This window comes from Phascolarctos cinereus, unplaced genomic scaffold (genome assembly GCF_003287225.1).
Source record: "Phascolarctos cinereus isolate Bilbo 61053 unplaced genomic scaffold, phaCin_HiC Scaffold_5;HRSCAF=322, whole genome shotgun sequence".
Classification (NCBI taxonomy): Eukaryota; Metazoa; Chordata; class Mammalia; order Diprotodontia; family Phascolarctidae; genus Phascolarctos; species Phascolarctos cinereus.
In genome coordinates, this window is record NW_027555958.1 from 309,783,665 (window position 1) to 309,808,168 (window position 24,504).

The following is a 24,504-nucleotide window of genomic DNA, read 5'->3' on the forward strand; positions in this document are numbered from 1 at the left end:
GCTAATAACTTGAATAGCTATAAATACTGAATTAGAGGGGCTAATGCTCCAGGCAGTTAATCCTTTATTTGTTATTTACTAAAGACCATTTAACTAGCATGCCATGTTTCATTCAGAGTGCATCATTTTCTGACAGGGGTCCCCAACCAGTAGGTTGGGGAGAGTTCCAAACCTTACCTGATAAGTCTCCAAGCCAGTTGGCACTGCCAACTTCTATTTTCTATTGCTGAGACAGGTCTCCAGAAAGGAGGGCAATACTGCTGGCAAAGGCACCACCTCTCTTGCTCTAATTAGGGATCTTCAGTGGCAGTAAAATCCTTTCCCTGTCATAGTGAGAGAATCTCAAAAGTATGGGATAATTCAAAATCACACACACACACACACATACACACACAGAGAGTTGGGGAGATGGACTTTACTGCTTCTTTTTGCTCCTGATTGAGTCGGTTCCAATGCTCAGTTCCATTTTGACATTGTTTCACATTTACTATGATTCTACATGCATTTTTTTTCTATTCTTGTACATACTTATGTACCTCTCATCTTCCTCAACAGAATATAAGCTTCTTGAGGGCAGGTACTGTTTCTTTATTCTCTGTCCCTCTGTGCCTGGCACAGTTACTGTCATGCAACAGGCATTTAATAAATGATTTTTCATTGATTGTTTGATTAATTTAAGCTACATTTCATAAATGCTACATTCTAATCAAACGAGGTTTCTCAAACTTGCTCACGCAAGACTCACCATCAGCTAGTTCAATGCATTCACACAGGCCTCCCAAACCTGGGATAAAGTCCTTTATTTTTATTTGGTAATATCCTCTGCCTTTAAAACCTAGCTCATCTGTAGTATCCTTCATGAAGCCTTCTTCCAACTAAAATGGTTTACTCCCTCCACCAATATTCTTAGAGAACTTTGACTGAATGTGTGTGGTTCAATGTGGGGAACACTGAATTGGGAAGCAGGAGACCTGAACTTCAATCCAAGCCTGGACATTTGCTACCTGGATAATTCAGGTCAAGTCACAACTGGGCCTCAGTTTCCTCATCTTTCAAGTCAAGGGGCTTGACCAGATGGCATCGAGGGTCCAGCAGATCTATGATCCTCTGTCTCCTTTGCCCCAACTATCTTACAATATGCCGTTAGGTACTGCTTAATGTGAATAGCAAAATCTGTGAAATAATTACAATATTTGAATTTGTACTATGTATTTCCATTGAACTGAAAACAGTTGCCAAAATTTACATAATTTTGCTTTTGAACACTGTGAATTCAAATATATGAAATCATTTCATGGGATTTATTATTCTCACTAATCAGGAACTTTGTATTATATGACTTTTACCCACCTTTTACTAGAATGTAAGCTCCTTGAGGATAAGAACTGTGTATTTATTTATTTTTTGGGGGGTAGGCAATGGGGTTAAGTGACTTGCCCAAGGTCACATAGCTAGTGAGTGTTACATGTCTGAGGCCGGATTTTAACTCAGGTCCTCCTGAATCCAGGGCCAGTGCTCTATCCACTGTGCCACCTAGCTGCCCGAATCTTTTTTTTTTGGGGGGGAATATAAGTTTCTATTGTGTTTTTTTTTTGGGGGGGGTTAGGCAATTGGGATTAAGTGACTTGCCCAGGGTAAAACAGCTAATAAGTGCCAAGTTTTTGTTTTGGGTCTGAGGCCAGATTTGAACTCAGGTCCGCTGTCTTCAGGGCTGGTGCTCTATCCACTGCACCACCTAACTGCCCCAGGAACTGTGTATTTATTATTTCATCTTAGTATCACCCCCTGTGCCAAACATGGTACTTAATAAGTGTTGTCTGACATAAATTGAATAGCATTTCTCATAATCAGATAGAAATAAATATGTATAAATCACTGACTGCTAATCTGCTTTCCTCCATATTCTCCCCCAGTTCACTCCTACACCTACCCTTCATTCGTTTTTTTCCATCTTCCTTAGCATTGTAAACATGCAGTGACATAAACTGCCTTGTATCAGTGCCTGAATCTAAAACAATAAACCTGTTAACTCTAAAGCTTTGCAAAGAAATAAACTCTGTTTTAGAAACCAAAACCATAGTCTCCTTAAACTCTTAGAACTTTGGTGAGATAAGGGCTCAAAGAGCAAACTACAGAAATGGGCATGTTTATCAATGCAAAACCAGCCTTCAAGTGAGATTTTGTTTCACTATCCTAGCTGTTTTTCGTAAGGGATATATATTGCGTTCCATTGGAAAATGTCTTGAAATGAAGCAAGCATTTCATGCGCATATCCAAAAAGGAGATCAACTGATCAGTCACATTAATATTTTCACAAGTGAGTGAGAATGTGATTGTTTTGTCAGGAAAATATCAACTTTATATTGAAATTGTAATCAAATAGCAACATATTTCCAGGTGCCACAAAGAAAATAGGATTTCAAAAGAGCTAGCATTAAAAGGAAAAAGAAAGGAAGAACAACATCTGAACAGGGAGCTTACATTATCTCCTGCCAAAGAAAATAAGCAACCATGACACATATGTGGTAATTTCAACCCACAACAATTTACCTTCAGGAAATCATTAATTTTTTCCAGCATTTTAGAATAGTGGCATGCTGATGGGGCTCCTAAAAAGCACAGGTAGGAAACATTGATTGCTGTACTCTGCTCAAATTGTCTAATGTTTCTCAGACTTGTACTGCATTTGAAGGGTACATCGGTGGTAACCAATTTCTGTTTCTACCTGGGCAAAGCAATGTAGACAGTGTGAGCTATACTTTATTACTCTGTATTATGTATGAGAAGATTTTGCAAACAGGTACACAAACACAAAAGGGAAAACAAAATACAAGAAAAGCAATTTCTTTTCTCATTTGATATACAACAGTTAGGAATAATTTGGGAATTTTTCAAAGAGCTCATTTTAGGAAATTCTTGTAGCTACTCTGGAAAAAAAAATGTTATTTGTGCATTACTGATAATTTCATCGTAGCTATGGCTTGTTCTTGTGGGAGTTCCCTATGTGGGAGAACCAAAAAGAGAAATTACATTCTATAGGTCAAGGGTAGGGAACCTCCAGCCTGGAGGCCACATGTGGCCTTCTAGATCCTCAAGGGCAACCCTTTGAGTGACTCCAAACTTCACAGAAAAAATCTCCTTAATGAAAGGATTTGTTCTGTGAAACTTGGACTCAGTCAAAAGGCAGCACCCAAGGACCTAGAAGGCCACTTGGGGCCTCGAGGCCACAAGTTCCCACTCCTGCTATAGGTGATTCTCAATAACTGCAAAGAACTTGTTGCTTGGGTAGAAATGCTACAAAAATAAATAAATAAATAAATAAATGAAACTTGGGGTGGGGAGAGGGATCATTCTATCCTAGAGCGTGAGATAGAGAAGGAGAAGAAATCTAGCAATAGTCTGACCTGTACCCTAAATTAGGGGAAATCATATTTCAAAGTATTCAAAGGAGAAGCAGGTAAAATTCTATTGACTAATATGCTACAGGGGAAGTTAAATCATGAGAGTTAAGAGGTGCCAAGAATAAAATACTGAAAATACAAAGGGAAACAATTCCAATGTGGAGGGAGAATAGCAGCAATGGATACACACTAAAGCAGACTTTTTTAATCTGGGATCTAGGATCTAGGATCTATGGACCTGCAAGACCTATGACCTTGGACTGGAAAAAAATGACCTTTTAATTTCAACATAAGTAGCTTCTTCCTATATACTTCACATATTTTAAAAATTTAATTTTGAGATGGATGAAGGCTTCACCTGACTATCAAAGGGATCCATTACTCTCTCTCTCTCTCTCTCTCTCTCTCTCTCTCTCTCTCTCTCTCTCTCTCTCTCTCTGTCTCTCTCTCTTAAAACCTCAATAGTGAAATTTAAGTGGCAAAATAGAACTGTCTCTTAGATTTCTTCTAGGATGCTGTGATAATGGGATCACAACAAAATTTGGACTTTTCTATTTATTTATGTGTTCATTCATTCCTATGTTTATTTGCTTATTTTTTTTTTAATGCTGGCCTCAAAGCAGAAAATATTCCCTTTTCCCTTGGCCTTGGGTTCCATTATTCCCACAAACTTACGTGAAGCTAGACCCCTGAGCAACGAATATGGACAACAAAGAACTGACGTTTGTGATACTGCAAGACGGGCACCTTAAGCTGCAAAATCTTTTCTTCCATGTAAAGCGATGCTAGTTAGTTATGAGAAATGAAATGAAAGCTTATGGAATGCATTTAGCAAGTATGATGGCAGTGACATTTTTCATACATGCACTGCCAGAGAAATCAGCATGGTACTAAAGCTCATGGTACTATTTTTTTTTCTTGTACAACCTTGATCCCTTGCCGTGTAATCTGCAATTTATGTCTAAATGAGTGTAAGCAGAGCTAATGTGCATGTTCTTTGTGTTTTTGGCAGATTGAAACCACTTCTCATCCAAACTCTCTCGAATCTAGCCAATTTTCCAAAGTCTTCAAAAGAATCTTTACTTTTGGCCTAAGACTCAGCGTGAGAATTTTCAGACCCAGAGGAGGTTTTGTTTATAAAATCAGAAGACAGAAGGATCAAAATGCAGACAAGAACAGAGGAGGTGATACAACCTAAGCTGCTCTTGGGTCCATGTTCCAAACTTCAGAATGAGAGCCAGCTCAGCACTGTGAAAAGGTTAATTTTCTTCCACATGAAGTGAAACATTTCTCCAGCTAGGGAAAAATCATGCACGTCCAGTATCAATATTCGTCAATAATCTCTGCTGAGAGTCCAGCCCTAATTAGGTGAATATTTACACTATATAGTTCAGCTATAAGCAATGAGGAGCTGTCTAGATCCATGGAGGAAGTACTCTATTTAGTATAAGTACTATACAGAGAACATTATGATATCATAGGCCGTAGCCAAATGATTTGTAATTGGGAAGGGGGGGGCAAATAAAAACAATAGAAGGGCTTACTATAGATCTTGTTTCATTATTTTCCAATTTAAAAAAAAAATCTGTTCCTAACAGTTCTAAATTGTTCAGAAAAACCAGCATATTTCTCTTGAACTATGTTCTCTAATCATTTCTGAAAGTGTGATATCTTATTGTCTTCTATTTCCTTTATTCCATGAAACTTCTTCCTACTGTAGTTTTTCAAGCCTCAAACCTGGAGAAGCTGCAAAGCTTAGAAAAAACACTTTATGCAGAAGATTTGAATTCACGTTCTGGTTTTAAAAGTTATTAGCTGTGTGACCCCAGGCAAGCCACCTAATGTCTCTAAGCCTCAGTCTCCTCATCTACAAAATGGGAATTATATAATAATTGTACTATCTACCTCGGAGTTGTCGCAATAATTAAGTGACATAATGGGAGAAAACTAATTTGTAACTGAAGAGTTTTATTAAATAAGAATTATTCTTATTATATCTTTCTGAACAAGTGTGTGACTTCCATATGTGCCCTGAAAGTCATTTAGTTTAATTATAGTCCCAGGTCTAAAAGCTAACCTAGAGTCTAATCAAACCAACAAGCATCTACTAACTGTTTATTATGTGCCAGATAATGTGGTAAGCTCATCTAGGAATGTAAATAAAAGCCAAAAACAAATACAATCCTTTTCCTTGATACTTTTACATTAGAATGAAAGAAAATAAGACGTGAAAGAAAGTTGGAATGAAAGTGGAAGTGGGAAATGAAGGTACACAGAGCAGGGGGATTGTAGAGAAAATATAGGAGGAATGTCAGGATTGCAGCCAGAGAAAAGTGGACATAGGTGGCCAGGGAATCCTTCAAAAGAAGGTTCTTGGGGGGAACCAGCCAATCAGGACAAGTGAGGAGGGTACTTCCAGTGTGTGAAATCCAGGTCTGGAGTGAGCTTCCAGAGTAAAGGGGTTGTTGTGGCATTTTAGAGAAAAATCTGGAAGCAGAAGAAGGACTATACCCTGGAGATGAATGAAGAGTTTAGATCATCTTGAAACTGGGAAAAAAAAACAGATACTAGGATAAATATTAAAACACTTGAAAACTGAAGATAAAATTTCAACTGGGAAGGATAGATCTTATACTTTGATGTGTGTGTGTGTGTATTTACATATCTTATATGAACATGATTGTTTACATGTTATATCTCTCCTTTAGAATGTGAGCTTTCTGAGGGTAGAGAACACGCTGTCCCTTAACTCTGTTTCCTCAATGCTTAGTATAGAACTGGACATATACTAAGCTCTTAATAAATGCTTGTTGATTTAACCTAACAAATATGGAACATTAACCTCATTATCAGGCCATATTCTAGGTATTTAATATATTAGGATCTGAACTCTGCTGTAATTTGTAAACACACATATGTGTGTGCATATATGTGTGTGAATTATATGTGAATGTATTGTATATTTTTGTGTATATTGTATATTATATGTAATGCTATATTATATTATATAATTCATAATAAGAATAAAATAAGCAAATAAATAAACAACAAATAATAAAACTATTATATAATATTATATGATCGACACAAGCACACAATATATTCACATATAATTCATATGTATATGTGTATATTCATACACACACATATGTACACATACACATATCTGTACATACATATACACATAAGTGTGTATATGTATATATTTTGTGATAAGTAGGAAAAGTAGGAGGTCAAGTTACTTTCCCTGGGTGACAGTTAATAAAGATTGGAGGCAGGATTAAAACCCAGGTTTTCCTGACTCCAAGTCCAGTCAGTCATCTATCCACTGCACCACATTGTTGATAATTCAGCATTTTGCAGATGGAGAAACTGAAAGTTAGAGAAATTCAGTGACTTCTCCATTGTTACACAACTAATAAATATCCAAGGTAGGATTTGAAAAGTTGCCTGAGCCAGACTAATTAATCAATTAACAAGAATTTAGTCACTTACTATAGACAAGGCACTGTGCTAGTGTAAAAAAAAGAAATTGAGAAGTCTTTCTGGGCAAAGAAACCAATCTTTATTAAGAGAAACAAATGGGGGGTCTACAGTCTGCCTAGCACAATCTGAGACCCCAAGATATAAAATCCACAGATATTTGTAGGTCACTTGATTCATGTATGGTGCAATAAAGTCCTCTAGAAGCTGATTCATGAAAGATTACATTTTGCAGGTCATAATGTCCAAATTTTGTTCTTTTCTAAGATGTCTCAATTAGTCCTTTGTGGGGCTTTTTTACTTCAATCATTTTAATATATAGGTATGCTTATTATGGTCATATGCTTAAGATACACACTTTATAATGACTTAGCTACACTTATAAAGTTAACTAACACAGGAATTTCCCTGGGACTACATCATTGTTTGGTTACATACAGGTTTTTTCACCCAGGACTAAGTTCTTACTATAAATCACACAGTTATAAAAGATGACCAAAGCAATACAGGGCAAAGCACTCAAAGCATGGAGTATTGATCTTTTTCTTTTCACTAGGCATTAGGAAAGCAAAGACAAAAATAAAAAGTCAGTGCCTTAATTCAAGGAACTCAGGGTCCCTCATGTCTCGAATTCCCTCCCTCCTCTGTTCTTCCTACTGACCTCTGGGTTCCTTTAAGTCTCAACTAAAATCTCATCTTTTACTGGAGTCTTCCCCAGTCGCTTTTAATTTTAGTGTCTTCCCTCTGTTATTAATCTCTTTTTTATGCTGTAGATAACTTGTTTTGAATATATTTGTTTACATGCTGTCTTCCCCATTAGATTCTAAGCTCTTTGAGGTTAGGGACTACCTTTTGCTTCTTTTTTATCCCTAGAGTTTAGAACAGTGCTTGGCACATTGTAGGTGTCTTATAAATGTTTCTTAATTGGTTGCTCTAGAAAAGAAAACACAATCACAGAATTTGAGTTGGAAAGGAGCTCAGGCCAAAACCATAAAAAACTCCAATGTATCACTCTATCCATTACAACATATTGTCTCTTCTTCTTTATAGACAGAATATTCAGAATTACATGGCCTCCTGAACATCTAATACCTCTACAATGTTTATTTATAAATATTCCTAGGAAATATAAACTATATAGATGGGAACTAGGTTATATAACAGAAAAGTAGCATAACAGGGAACCCCTACCAACTGTCCACTAGCTTTTTAGTCCAATCTAACATCCATAAATAAAAATATAATTATTGAATCAGTGCTATACTCTATACTTGAACAGTTATTAGTCATTAGGTGAAATTGACAATAAAGGGTGATCTGAATTAGTGAAATCTTTGAGGCAATTTTAGATTAGTAGAATTTATTTTCACTATTTTTTTTCTGCCAGCAAGGAGCTAAAATATGTACATATATAGTATTACTAAAAGTTCATTACACCTTATCAATGTATCAGTAGAAATACATTATTGTCCTTCTTGTCAATTCATTATAATGCCTTACTCTTACTGGACTAGCTCATATATATCTTTTGCAAAATGGCTTTGATAATTATAATTTGTTTAAAAAAATCTTAATAAGAGAGGAAACTTCTTCCTCTGTGCTACCACCACCATTATAGTACTTTATAAGAAACCAAAAGAGATGTTTTTTTCTTCAAAATTTTACGTTATGTCCAATTGTCAATGATTTTAAAAACCAACAGTATCTATGTTCCCCTTGCTAAAATTTTCTCAAAAAGCTTCACTGCTTTCTACTTGTCTTTTTCTCTCCAATATTCTCTTGTCTAAGACTAAATGGACTTGAAACAGAACGAGTACATGCAATGGGTATGCCAATAGTGGTTATAGTAGTCATTTTAGTGTAATTACCAAACAAAAAAAATCAATCTACCAGCAAATTTAACAAGGCTTACAGATTAAAATAATTAAACACAGTCACAAAGAAAATTCAAGTTTCTGTCTGTAGTGAATTGTGAGTCTAGTAACCTGTGATATAGAGGTAATTGATCTCTCCTGGCCATTTCCCATTATTGAGATTACTGTGATATAAACCTGTACCGTACTAGGGAAGTGAAAGAACGACCCTATGGAGAACTCACATATCCAGATGAATCTTATTCAAAGACATGATCTAGCTGACTGAATCCCAAGATGAATTCAACATATGGCAAGAACACAGATCTTGATATGTTCTTGTTTCATCTTCCTTACAAAAAGGGTCGTGTTTTCTCAAGATACCCTATGCTGACATCAAATACTAATGGAGGTGGGCTATCTACAAAGAAGGCAAGCAGTGTAGGTTTAGTTCAAACTTATGCTTTGGGATTTGGGGTTATTACAATTGACTCAGGCACTTAAGCAGGGAGGAATACTAATCTTCCTGACTCATTGTCAGCCTTAAAAGTTTATCTGATACTTCATATATGTTGTATTCCTCCCATTTATATGGTCTTCTAGGTGGCTATAATATTAACTGTACTATATATCATAACATGCACATGCACATATATGCCAATTTATGTATACATGTGTACATTTGCATTTATACATATGTAAGCATTGATCCAATAATATAGTTTTTGTTGTTGTTGTTGTGTGTATACTTGCAATGGGAATACTAATAATTCTTATAGTTGTCATTTTATTATATTTACTAAACAAAAATTTAATTTACCAGCAAATGAAATGAGGCTTCTAGATAAAAGTAATTATATAAGATCACAAAAAAAAATAATAAAAATCTCTGGCTATAAAAAATTGTGGGACTAATAACAACACAATTATAGCATACCTATATCGCATAATTACATAGATATAAATGCATATATACATATTCTGTAATTATAACTATATAAATAAATATATAACTACATATAAATAAATATAAATGCATATACATACAGATATACATTCCCCACACAAATGTAAGATGCTTTAATAGCAAATGGTATCCAAAATATCCCTGTCATTAAAATGTATCTTCTATATTATGCATGCTATGTGTGATTGTTTAATCACACCATTTCAGTAGCATAATTTTTCATTATTTACCAGGAACTGAAAATGCATTGGCAGGCATACTTTGTGAAGAGTAAATGACTTTATCAATATAGGCATAATACTTAAATGGCACTTGCAACTTCCCCAGGGCCTTCTTCTGTCATCCTCATTTAAGTAAAGGCTTCATTGATATCAGCCTGAAAGCCAACAGAACAGAAAGACTGAGGCAACTTAAAGTGAGTGGAACTTTTGCTTCCGTCAAGCCAAAACATTTTTTTTAAAATTATATTTCTCGGCATGTAATGAATTCTCTGCCAACATCACTGGGAACTGGGATAGAAACAGAATGCTATTTAGTAAAAGTAAGAGAACAAGGTATTCCCAGAATCTCTTCATCCTTCCACATTAATTAGGTAAAAGTCTAGTCAAAGAGATGGATATATATGTATCAAGTCCTTGAAACCAACTCTTTCTCTACATGACCCTCAAAAAACGTTAAAGTTGCTATAATAAAAATCAGAATGTTTAAAAAGTAAGCAAATAATCTTTTGATATTGTATTCTAAACAATGCAATTTCCCTTCTGTACTCTTTCACCTCTAGTTGTGTGTTAATAATCAAATATTTAGCCAGTGTCACTGTTTTTGTTGTTGACCATTAGTATTTTTTCCCCACAAAGACACTTAAATACAGCCATTGTCCCATATATTTGGATTGCTCTGTGGATGTGAACAGAGGAGCATGATTTTTCAAAAGTGGTAAAATATTTATTGGAGATTGGCATTAATTTTGGCAGAGAAAATTCCTCCCACCCTAGCCCAAACATGCCGTATTTAATGTCACATACAAATTCCTTTTTCATATGAGAAAGAGATGAGTGGTTATATCTGGTATTTAATGCCTCCTAGTTAATAATTATTTTAGCAGACCATACAGAAGGGTAAAACTTGTACTCAATCAGATGTTTACGTCCAAGGCTTGAAAAGGAATTTTAAACGAGTACAAACACCTCTTACTTCTCCCCACTCCAGTTTCCTGCCTATTATGCATGCATACATACAAATACATACATGTGAACTGGTTATTTAGATATAATATAGGCCAAAACTTTTTCACTTAAGGATCTGTAAATTTTTGAAATCTTTAATATTTTGATATTTGTATTTCAATGTAATTGTTTTCTAATTTTGTTTACTTTCATTTATACATTTAAAATATTATTTTCTGAGAACGTCTCTACAATCTTTACCAGACTGCCAAAAAAGGCTCATAAAATAACACAAAAGGTTAAAAACTCTTTGCTAGAGATATTGCCTAACTTTGAATATCATAGATTCAAACATAGAAGGGACCTTATAAGTCATTTAATTAAATCCCTCTTTTTTTATAGAAGAGGAACTGAGTTCCAGAGAGGTTGTCAGTCCGTCGACAGACATTCATTAAGAGCTTACTAGCTTGCTGTACACCAGCTACTGTGCTCAGTGCTGGGGAGAAAAGGAAAGGAGGGAGAAGGGGAAAAAAAAGTCCCTGTCTTCAGGGAGCTTACATTTTAATGGTTAAGTAACTTAACTAAGGTGCCACAGATAATAGTTGCCAGGGAGTCAAACTGAAGACCTTAGACTCCAAATCCAGAGCTCTTTCCTCTGCTTGCCTAATATTTTGTGATAAGAATATGAACATTGTAGGAACCTGGCAAATGGATGTTATACTGACAGGCAAGATACCAGGCTCCAGCAATGAGAAACAGCAGTTGTAACATCACCTGCAGAGATCACAGTAAGGCATATGATAGTGCTGAAAGTTGGCAATCTTGGAAGAACTTTCATGAAAGAAACTAGTCAATGGGCAGAAGCAACTTCTCCATCCCCAGAAGCCTAATGACTCTAAAATGCCTTCATTTATGAATATAGGCCATTTTATCTATAAGATATGAGAAGATAACCGCTAAGTTGACTTGGATGTTTGCAAATGCCTTTGCATTAAGAGTTTTAAAGGTCGAATTCCTCAAAAATCACTCAATTCTTCATGTCGTTAGAAAATGAGCATTTGGGACAGAAACTCAAAAAGTAACACCTCAAAACAAATGGTTGCCTTGCACAATTAAAGGGGAAGTTATTGATCAGATTTACCAGTCAATCTCAGTGTCTAACACATTTGCTTAACAAATGCCTGTTGACTTCCTAGACACTGGGATACAATGACAAAAATAGGACTCTCTGCTCTCTACAAGATGACAACGTAGTGAGTTGAGACATACACATCTGCAGGTATACATGAAATATATATATGAAATAGTGGAGGTGGGGAGAGATCTGTAGCAGATGGGGATCAGGAAGTCTTCTGGTACTTACAGTGTGTTTTAAAGGAAGCTAGGGATTCCAAGAGATGATGATGAGAAGAGAACACATTCCAGGTATGGGTGGGAGGATAGCCAATGCAAAAGCACAGAGAGAAATAGGGAAAAAGGTACGATGGGTAAGCAGGGGTGCGCTGATCAAAATTTAACAACCATATATCTGAAAAATATGATGTAAGATACAATTTTAAGTTTAATCTGCATCATCAGCATTTACTCCATCACTTTATTAAGGTTAGACAATCCAAACGTAAATTTAACAATAAATACTTTCAAGCCAATTTGAGCTTTCTCCAGCATATCCCTTGGTGTGGGGATGGGGTGGGTAGGTAGGTGGTGAATAGAGTGCAGGACCTGGAATCAGAAAGACCTGAGTTCAAATCCAGACTCAGACACTTACTAGCTGTGTGACCTTGGGCAAGTCACTTAACCCTGTTTGCCTCAATTTCTTCATCTGTAAAAATTAACAGGAGAAGGAAATGGCAAAACACTCTAGAATTTTTACCAAGAAAACCCCAAATGGGGTCACAAAGAGGCAGACATGACTGAAACAACTAAACAACAAAACCCCTTGGTGTAAGAAACAATAGGAAAAATAGCATATGTGTCTGGATCACAGTTTTGGGGTAGGAGAGTGATGTATAATAAGGCTAGAATGATAGAATGAAGCCAGTTTATAAAGGGCTTGAAAAGACATATAGAAAAAGTTCATATTTGATCCCAGAGATAATAGGGAGTCACTAGAGGATGTTGCATAGGGAAGTGACATGATCATCACACTTTACTTTTTTTTTTCCTTTTTAATCCTCAGGTCCTTGTTCTGTTATTATTCCATACTAAATTATTGTACTTTATATAAAAAAAATTACCCCATACATAAATTCTGAATAAAAGACCAATAAAAAGAAAAGAATGTAACATTTTCTTACCAAGACTCTAGACTAACCCAAAAGGCTGGTTCCTAACTATGAGCTTATAAGTACATACGTGTAATTACTGTGATCTGACAAAAGGAATACTGGACTTCTATCTCACTTCCCAGCACACTTATCACATTTTGCTGCTTAATAAAGTTATTTATGTCTTATCACTCTCTTAAGTTCCACTAGAACTCTGATTGAATGTGTGGTCAGCAACCTGACTATGATATATCTAAAACTGAACTCATTTTCTTACTCCAAAATCAATGTCTTCTTCAAACTTCCCTTTCTCTACCAAGGGCACCACCACCCTTCTAGTCACCCAAGTCTGTAATCCTAGATTCATATCTTCCTCTTCCTTATCTCTTCTCGCCCCTCCCCTCCCCTCCCCCTGCCAAACACACACTCCAAAAGGTGCCAAATCTTAACAAGTCTAATTTCACAACCTTTCATTCATCCCTTCTCTCTGTTCACACAGACAATACCCTAGTCCAGGAATACATCATATCTCACCAGAACTAGAGCAATCACTTCCTGATTGATCCCTTACTTTCCAGCTTCCTTCCTCTTCAATCCATTCACAGACCTGCCAAAACAATTCTATTAATGAATGGATATGATCATTCAACTATCCTACTTAAAATCTTCAACAGTAGCATTATTGTCCAAGCTTATTGAATTTTACTATTTTCAAAGCACTGTACATATATTATGAGATTTAATCCTCACAATAACCCTTTGAGGTAGACATCAGTATTATAGATCCATTTTGCAATTGGAGAAACTAAGGCTATGAGACATTAAGTGCCTTGAACAGGATCACACAGCAAGTATCTGAGGCAGAATTGAAGCTCAGAGCTTCCTGACACTAAGTTCACTATCACTACCCTATCTAACTACACACTTATTAAAATCCATTACTCTTCTGACTCTAGTCTACCTTTCCAGACTTATTTCACATTATTCTTCCTGTACAGTCCAACTGACAGACTTTTTGCTGTTCCCAGTTCTTAAAAATTGTACTCTGTCTTCCTGTTCATTGGCTGCCCTCCATGCTAAAGACACACTTCCCTCTTCACCTTAGAATTATTAGCATCCTTTAAGACTCAGTTTAAATTACATCTTTTATGGGAAACCTTGTTTCCCTTTTGACTTTATATCTTCAACGCCTAGCATGATGCCTGGCACAGAGGAGATGCTTAATAAATGCTGACTCGTTTTATTTCTATGGCTAATTTTGATGTTCCTTTCTTCTTCACAATATTGTGCACTTACTTTTTCAATGAGCATTTTTTTTGTCCCTGTAGTAGATTAGATACTTTATTGGGACTATTTTTGTTTCTTCTGTCTGTTTCCTCACTGCTTATTGATGTGTATTAAATTCTTGTTGAATAAATGAACAAGGGCAAAGATTGTGTCTTTTCCCCAACATCTAGCACAGATTGTACACATTGTTAATGATAAATGTTAGCTGAATTGTTTAAATGTATAAACGAATAAAGTGGGGTGTAAACAAGCCCCATTATGTTTCCTTATTTGTTGAATAAACATGACAAAAACAGTATCAACAGAAATATCCTTAAAAAACACATACTCATGATGATTGCCATGCATTGACTTTGTATATTCATTGATTTTGTGAGTAAACTTTGACCATTAAAGTATTTATAGGAATTGTGTAAAAATTTCCAATTAATCAATGCACCTTAATATGTTCAGAAAAGATGGCTTGAAATTAATGTGGTTGTCATGGTAACAAGCTTTGACTATGGAATGTAAGAGCATCGTTTGGATTTCACTGGCTTTGTTAAGTATGGTACATGAATAAATGTTGAAATGTTAGAAATCAGAAATTTTTGTTACTGTGGCAAAATGTCATTCACATACTCTAAGTTACCATTATTATTTTTCAATAGATACAAGTTTAGCAAGATGTGACACTTGTCCCTACAGAGAACTTTCTTAGAAACTGGGAAGGTTTAAGGCCCTTCCTTCAAAGACATTCAGAGAAATATCCTGAACACTTCTGAAGCACAAAATCAACTCCAGGTTGTTTCCAAATACCAGGGAAACCCAGACCATTTCCCCAATACTCGCCCCATCCCCAACCCTGAGGAGTGATCACACAAACGGAACAGCTGCTGGGTGTCCATTTAGGATCATGCTCAAAGGCTGCTTATTTGATGTATCTCTCCTGAGAGATGAGTATTTAAAATGAGACTAGAAATCACATTCCCTCCCTTAAAGTAATCTTGACAGGCTTCAAACTGGGACTATACCTGTAACTAATCAATGCAAATTACTTACATCATTTTCTGAAGGTAAGAAGGTAAAACTATTCTACCTCAGAAAAAGAAATACACCACCTGAGGAGGTTTGGAGACAGAAGCAATTTTAAATAAACGGGTTGCATCATTTGGTTATGTGTACTACAAACGTCCTTAGTAGCTAAAGCCATTTAGCAAGCATCTTTAAGTTCATTGTAGGCAGGGATCATGTCTAATACTTATAAAATATGCAATAGTCTTTATCTTTAAAAAGTGTTTAACTAACCTATCACAATTATGGATAAAGGGTAAATACTGGTTAAATACAGTATTTGTCTATTCTTCCTGATTTAAAGTTATTTCTCTTTTACAAAAGTTACATTCCCCCTGTCCCCCAAGGTCATAACTAACTCCAATCACTAATTTGATGTCTTGTGAGGTAGAATAAACCTCTTAATCTCCCCAGTCCTCAGTTTCCTTATTTCTTAAATAAGAGGGTTAGAACAGATAATCTTATAGGTCTCTTCCCGTTCTGAAATTCTATTCCATGAAACAGTTCCTCTATCATGACTGATAATGAGTCATTTTACCAGGGATATATGCTTATTAAAAAGAAAAAAAAAGTGTTAGAGAGGTTATTCAACTCATCCTAACTCCCATCAACTTTTTTAGCCTCATATTAAGCAATTTCTCACCAACTCTATGGATTCTACTTTTTATTCATGTATTCAATATTCATCTATTCTGTAAATACCGTGTTTACAAAGTTAATACTATTTGCAAGGAACTGTTCTAAGTACTATAATGATTCTTTTCTAATTACCAGGTTTAGATGTCTCTCCTGACTATATTTGCAGGGATGGGGATGTGTGTGGAAGGGGTGAGGAAGGGGAGGTGTCCGTGATTTTATTAGTATCAGAAACTTCCCGTGTGGAAACTCTTGGTTATAGATGAACAACTCTTCTGTAACTCAGAGTCTCAGAGGATTGTGTGGGATACAGAGAAGTTAAGTAACTTGAGAAGAGTAATACAGCTAATATGTGTTAGAAGCAGACTTGAACCCATTACTTCCTGACAGCAAAATTATGTCACACTGTCTTTGATTATCATTCTACTAAATCATTATAAAAAAAAAAAGGACACTATTGTCTTTTCTCCCAGTAAGGAAAGATATGTTCTATATCCTTCTTATTTTTATTGGCATGTTTTTGGTTGTTTTTTTTTGTCACTTTCAAATATATTCATTACCTTACCTTGAGGGCCATCTCTTGTAACAAAGAATAAAAAAAAATACAATAAAAATAACAAAAACTTCAACTGAGTTTGCAACCATACATAATGTTTCATACCCCATCATTCCCCACCTCTGCAAAGAAAGAGAGACAAATACATTTTCTCATCTCTTCTGTAAAGCCGTCTTTGGTAATTATAATTACAACATTTTCATTTTTGCACTGATTTTTCCTCCCTTTACACTATTGTAGTCTTTATATACATTGTGTCCCTGGTTCTGCTTATCTCATTTTGAATCCATTCATAACATTCTCTCATCCTCTGTATTTTTCATATTCATCATTCCTTACGTCACATTAATATCCCATTATATTCATATAGCAGTTTGTTTAACCATTCTTCAGTTGATAGGCATATAATTTATTATCACTTCTCCTTCTCCTCCTCCTCCTCCTTCTCCTCCTTCTTCTTCATCTTGCTAATTGTTATAAAAGACCCTGTCATCTGTATCCCAAAGATACCAAAAAAAGGGAAAATGACTTATATGTACAAAATTTATAGCACCTCTTTTTATGTTCGCAAAGAATTGGAAATTGAGGGGAATCCCATATGTTGGGGAAATGGATGAATAAGTTGTGTTATATGATTGTGATGGTGGTGGGATACTATTGTGCTATAAAAGATGACAAGTAGGATACTTTCAGAAAAACCTGGAAAGACTTACATGAACTGATGCAAAGTGAATTGGGCAGAGCCAAGAGAATATTGTACACAGTAACAACAATATTGTATGATGATCAACTGTGAATGATTAAACTATTTTCATCAATACAATGATCCAAGACAATTCTGATGGACTCATGATGACAAATTATATCTGCCTCCAGAGAAAGAACTGGTGGAGTCTGAGTGCGTATCCAAGAACACTTAAAAAAAAATTAGAGGAGGGGTTGTGTTTATGTTTTCTTTCACAACATGGCTAATATAGAAATATGTTTTGTGTGACTGTATATGTATAACCTATATCAAATTTGCTTGCTTTGTCAAAACAGGGAGAGGGTACACAGGAAAGGGCAGAATATATATTAAAGATAATTGTTGTTCAGTTGTTTCAGTCATGTATGACTCTTCATGACCCCATTTGGGGTTTTCTTGGCAAAAATACTGGAGTGGTTTGACATTTCCTTCTCTCATTCATTTTATAGGTGAAGAAACTAAGTTAAGTGACTTGCCCAGGATCACACAGCTAACATATCTTGAGGTTAGATTTGAACTCACTTCAATCTGATTCCGAGGTCCAGCGATTTACCCATTGAGCCATCTGTTGCCTCCACGAAAGTAATGCACCTGTTTAGGATAAGAGGGAAAATGGTAGAATGGGGGGAAAATCTTTGTATCAACTTTTTCAGATGATGGTTTGTTAATCAAGATATGTGTAAAAATAGCATACATATGTGCATAATACACATATATACATATGTATATGTAATATGAATTATACACACATATGAATATACACATATATATGCAAACAAATATACATTTAACTGAAAACCATTCCAAAATGTAGTCAGAGGATATGAATAAACAGTTCTCAAAAGAAAGAAAGCAAAACTAAGTAAATAAGATACACAATGAATGCAACTATGTAAATGGAAAGAACAACAGCCATAAAATAACACAAAGTAATTTCGCAGGGCAGGGCAGTAAACACTGGGAAGATCAGGCTAAGTCTCAAATAGGAGCTGAGTCTTGAAGGAATCTATACATTGGATGATGTCCAGGTAAAGAGGGAATGTATGCTAAACATGAGGGATAGCGCTCAGGTGGAATCTCGAGATGGAATGTTATGACCAGTGAACAAAAGGTAGGACAGTTTGGCTGAGACTTAGCACTAGCACAGTGCCTGGCACACAGTAGGGGCTTAATAAATGTTTATTGATAGAGTGATTTAAGTTGAATAATGTATAATAAGCCTGGAAAAGGAAGTTGAGGCCAAATTCTAATGGGTTTTAAATGCTTAATTCAGAGATTTATATTTTTCCTAGAGGCAACTAGAAAACAATTGGCTTCTTAGGCAAAATAGTGACATAAACACTTTAGGGACATTATTGAAGGTTGAAATCTGTCTTGGTAGACATTTTCTAGGTGTGGGGGGGAAGTCCCAGATCCTTCCATTTTTTTTTCCAACTGTGATTGTCCATATTGTTCAAAAGTTTTCAAATTGTTTTTAGAGGATATAGACACAAGATATAGCTTTTGGGGGTCTTCTGGTGAATTCCTGAAGTTTATAGTTTCTTGTTTTGCAATTACAACCTCTGGACACTATCACTTGTCAGTTCAGAATTTAAATTAAAGTACACTGTAATTGTTTGCAGTATTTTATGTGGTTGTGTATGTGATGGAGGCTTAGGGAAAGGGAAGACCTGAAGGGGAAACAATCTCACTGCACTTTTCATAGGGTTGAGGCTACAGTCCCAGGGCATTCTCTCCCTCTACATCTTCATCTTCTGGCTTCCTTAGCTTTATTCAGAGCTCAATTAAGATCCCACTGATTAAGATAAGCCTTTTCCAATCTTCCTTAATTCTAGACCAGGGGTGGGGAATCTGAGAGCTCGAGGACATGTGTGGCCCTCTAGGTCCTCAAGTATGGCCCTAATGCCACATGTGGCCTCTAGGCCACACGTTCCCCACCACTTTTCTAGACCCTTCTCTTTTTTGAAAATTCATATTGTCTATAGTTTGTATGTAGTTATTTGCACGTTGTCTTTCACATTATACTGTTAGCTCCTCAGAGCACGGACTGTCTTTTGTCTTTCTTTGTATGCCCCAGCACAGTACAGTGACTGGCACATACTGGGCACTTAGTAAATACTTATTGATTTGATTTAAAAGAAAAGGGTCTGTGACTTTTTATAAAGAATAAAATTTAATAACTGGAACCTCCCTCCAAATCCAACAAGAACCACGGCGGGGGTGAGGGGGGAAGGAGAGGGGAAGTCGCCTTTGCCCCTGCACAGGTGCTTACCACTCCCTCTCTGGAAAAAAAAAATCCCTAAAGGTGATTGGCCAGCTCTACGCTGGGGCTTCAAGCATGCCATAGCTCTGGACAGACTGGGCTGGGGGAAGTCTCTAGCAGATTATTGAGTATGCTCCCTACCTCCAGTCTAAGCACTGGCGCAGCCCTGAATTCTGGGGCTCTCTTGAGCTCTGTTTAGACTTGAGCTCTGGATATTTCTTCCATGGCCTGGGCGAAGCGGAACTTGGCACTTGAGCCTCCCTGCCCTCATTATGACGCCAGTTGCTGCACACGTGGCTGTCCTGTGCCCTGCACCGCCGTTCATACAGCCGCGCTCTCCTAAAGGACCCTCCAACACTTTGGCGCTGCGTCCTCGCTCTTCTGGATGACTCAGGTCCTGCCTGCTCCACTTCCAGCACCCCTGGTGCGGCAGTTCGACCCTGGGTCCAAGTCTTTCCACCATCCACCACGGCCGGCCAGCTGTCTTTCCACGCCTCACCTGGCTCCAGTTCTCTGAAATGCATGAGTCCACGCTCTGGATCGATTCACAACGGCATCTCCTTAAATATCAGGAGAGCTGACGGGAGGGTCCACCCTGCAGTCGTCGCTTCCGTCAACAACAACAGCGTGACAGTGGAGTGGGTGGAGAAGGGCACCAGCAAAGGCAAGAAGTTAGATCTAGCCACTCTGTTCCTGCTGAACCCGGGACTGGCACTTCCAGAATACCCCGGGTCATGCAGAATCCAATACCAGTTGCCGTTGTCTGAGCTCTATTCGCCCAAGGGCAACAAGAGCTTGACAAACCACTGGTGGTGCACCCACAGAAGAACAATGCAGTGACAGTCAGTAAGCCTATCCTGGTGAATCAGAAGAAGTCACACTGCCTACGGGAGATTGAGAAACTACAGAAGCAGCGAGAGAAGGGGAGACAGCAGCTGCTGGAATTTCAGGCCAAGAAAGCCCTCAATGTCAATGTCGTTAGTCCCAACTACGAAATCATGTGTATGATTCAGGAGTACCGTAGGCAGATGGACTATTCCAAGATGCTCAACTCAGAAACCACAGATGACCACCGAATCTGTGTTTGTGTTCGCAAGAGGCCACTCAACGAGCAAGAAACCCTGTTGAATGACTTGGACATCATTACTGTCCCAACTAGGAACGTGGTCATGGTGCATGAGTCCAAGCAGAAGGTAGATCTAACCCGCTACCTTGAGCACCACTCCTTCCACTTTGATCATGCTTTTGATGACACTGCCTCCAATGAATTTGTGTACAGATTCACTGCCCAGCCTCTGGTGGAGAACATCTTCCACAAAGGTATGGCCACTTGCTTTGCCTATGGTCAGACAGGCAGTGGGAAAACCCACACCATGGGAGGGGACATTTCTGGCAGAAACCAAGACTGCTCCAAAGGCATCTATGCTTTAGTGGCTGAGGATGTCTTCTTAATGCTCAAGAAGCCCACTTATGAGAAGTTGGACCTGAAGGTCTATGGGACATTTTTTGAGATTTATGGGGGCAAAGTCTACGATTTACTGAACTGGAAGAAGAAACTCAAGGTCCTTGAGGATGCCAAGCAACAAATCCAGGTTTTAGGACTGCAGGAACAGGAAGTATGCTGTGTAGAAGATGTGCTGAACCTCATTGATCTAGGCATCAGCTTCCGCACTTCAGGCCAGACATCTGTCAATGCCCACTCTTCTCGGAGTCATGCAGTATTTCAGATCATCCTTAAGAGGAGAGGGAAACTACATGGAAAATTTTCCCTCATTGACCTAGCTGGGAGTGAAAGGGGAGCAGACACCTGTAGAACCAACAGGCAGAGGCAGCTAGAAGGGTCAGAGATAAACAAAAGTCTCTTGGCACTCAAAGAGTATATAAAGGCATTGGGACAAAATAAGCCTCACACCCCATTCAGAGCCAGTAAACTGACACAGGTGCTTAGGGACTCATTTATAGGCCAGAACTCCTCCACCTGTATAATTGCCACAATCTCTCCAGGGCTGAGTTCTTGTGAAAACACACTCAATACTTTAAGGTATGCAAACAGAGTGAAAGGATTAACTCTTGATGCTAGGCTCTTAGGCTATCTCCATCCACATGGGTATCAGGAGTCAAGACTACTAGATAAACACATTATGACCCCAGCAGGGACCCAGGAGAAGATAGATTATAAAGTATTTTTACAAAGTGAGGAAGAAGAGAATGAGGAAGATGAAGAGCCAGCGACATCTTTAAAATCAGATAAAAAAAAATCAGTATCATGCAATGAATCCAGCCAGTGGCTCAGAGCCTTTTTAGAGATGGCAGATGGAATAAGCTTTGATGTAGATTTCTGTGCTGCCCAGTTAGAGTCCATCTTGGAGCAGAAAATTGTTTCCCTGAAAGAAATCCAAGGAAGGGTGAAATTATTTCGGGAAAGCCTCCAGAAGGAAAAGCCTGGCAATTGAGAAAACCAATGTCACAAGAACAGTTTTGAAATGATGGATTCAGTGCTGCAATTTCTAACTATCTTACATGTGAAAATGGTCCAACTAGTCTGAATGTAAACACCCTTCTACTCGAAAGCTTAAAATCTCTTAAATTGTGCCTGTCATCAATGTACTCTTCTTTCTTCCTCTGCATTGTATTTTAGTTGGGGGATAGGGGAGGGTTTTGTAATTTAAGGTCCATGGGGTTTGGGGGAAAGAGAGGTTGTTAATAATTAAAGGGGATTTTCATTTAATTCAATTTAGCAAACATTTTTAAGTGCCGACTATGTGCCAGCACTGTGCTAAGTGTTAAAGATACAAAAAGAGGCAAAAGATAGTCTTGACCTCAAGAAACTTACAGTCTAATGGAGGAGACAACACAAAAAGAAATATATACAAAGCAAGCTATATAGGATAAATACAAAATAATTAAAAGATGAAAATGTAATTAAGAGGGTTAAGGAGGCTTCCTGTAGAAGGTAGGATTTTTGGGTGGAAATGAGAATAAAAACTCATGTATGTGCACACTAGAGTAGATTCTTTATACACATAATTCAATTTTAGGCATAACATGGGAGGGAGCCTTGACATTCTGGAGCATGTCTAGAGCAGTGATTAAGCTCAAATGGAAACACAGGTCACTGTCATATATAAGGATCCATCCAGGATACATATTGACTTAGAAAACCACATATTGATATTATCTATGTTTTATGGGTTTTTGTTGTTGTTGTTATTGTTACATAATTCCTGATTACATTTAATCTAGTTCCCACTGCACTGGAATGTTGTAGACTCCATGTGGCCCATTGGCCACATTTTTGACACCTCTGATATAGAGGAAAGAGATATACTAACGGCAGTATCTTTTACGCTCAGGTTTTTTATAATTCATTAAAATGGATGTTGCTGTGGTGGAAAGCAGACTGGATGTGGGGTCAGAACTCTGCATGAGAGTTCAGTCTCTGCCTCCTTAAGTCCTGACTCTGTCACTATATGCCAATATACAAGTCACTTGAGTGCTCTTAGCCTCTGTGGAGGATGGAAACTCCTCACTTGTAGAATGGGGAAAAAATGAAGGCTATTGTGATGATCCAAACAGCTAATGTAAGTAACTACTTTATACATTGTAAGATGCTATGTGAATGTGAATTCCTATTATCGAAAGAAAATCTTTTCAAGAGAATTTTTGAAAGTAAGGCATTTGAGTGAATTTCTAAAAAATCCTTGGAACTACCAAACACCCTGGAGCAACACATTGGGGCAAAAAGGTTTTTGGTGTTTATAAGCAAGAACTTTGTTGATGGTACAACGTTGCTGATTCTATCCCCTTTATTTTCTCTGTCTGGTATGCTGTTTGTATGATTTGTAGAAAAAAATCTTCCCTGCATCAAAATTTGGACAGAGAAAGAAAATCTCAATATTCAAAGTGAGGCAAATCATTTAGAGCAATTAGCTGAGGTGCAAATACTCAACCAACTGGAAGGGACCTTGTTGTCAGGAGTCCTCTATATCTGTCATAATCATAGGGTTATGATATAATAGTAGGGTATAATAAAATAATAATGAAATCAAATCTTGTCTTTATTAAGAATATTCTGAACATGAGAGACAGTGGTGTAGTAGACCACAGGCCAGCAAAGAATGCAGAAGTCCTTTGTTCAAGTTAAACCTCTGGTATATTTAGCATTGGAACTGTGTGAAAGTCATTCAGTGCCAGATGCAAATTTCTAAACCAATCTAAGTTACAAGCATGCTGATACTTTGCATCAGTAGAAATAGTTTCCAACCTAGGGGTAAAATCATAAATCTGGAACCCTTCCTATGCCTGTTTTTTTTTTCCAAATTATGATCATTTAACGTTTTATTGGGTCTGATTTTGATCTCTGATATAGATGCTTCTATCCTAGAAAATTGTTTTGCCTTTTACAATCATGGAATCTTAATACTGGGAAGCACTTTTGACATCAAATAGTAGAACCCCTGTGTGAAATAAGAAATTACACTGCAAATCCCTGACAAGTTGTCATCTAACCCCTGCCTGGGTGCCTCCAGTAGTGAAGAACACATAACCAACTGAGGTAGCACAAATGTTCCCAACCCACATTTTTGAACAACTCTAATTGTTAGGAGATTTTTCCTTTCATAGATCCAAAATTTGTTTTACCTCTATGTAGCCTTTGATCACTGTCTCCTCCTTTACACTCATCTTTCTAGGTTTTCAGGACATTACTCATTTCTGGTTCTAATTATCAGAGCACTCATTTTCTGTCTCCTTTGCTGGATCTTCTTCCAAATCATGCCCATGCTCAGCGTTCTTCTGTGCTCTCTTCTATTCTCCCTCTATACTACT

The 24,504-nt window shown here is 37.2% G+C and overlaps 1 protein-coding gene across 1 annotated transcript; it reads left to right on the top strand.

The window, feature by feature from the left end:
* Positions 1–20,017: 20,017 nt before the first annotated feature.
* KIF2B (kinesin family member 2B) lies at positions 20,018–22,238 on the top strand. Its single transcript, XM_020991814.2, is given in 2 exon segments — positions 20,018–20,406; positions 20,409–22,238. Coding segments are annotated over 2 exon segments (1,929 nt in total). The 5' UTR covers positions 20,018–20,199; the 3' UTR covers positions 22,131–22,238.
* The last annotated feature ends 2,266 nt before the right edge of the window (positions 22,239–24,504 follow it).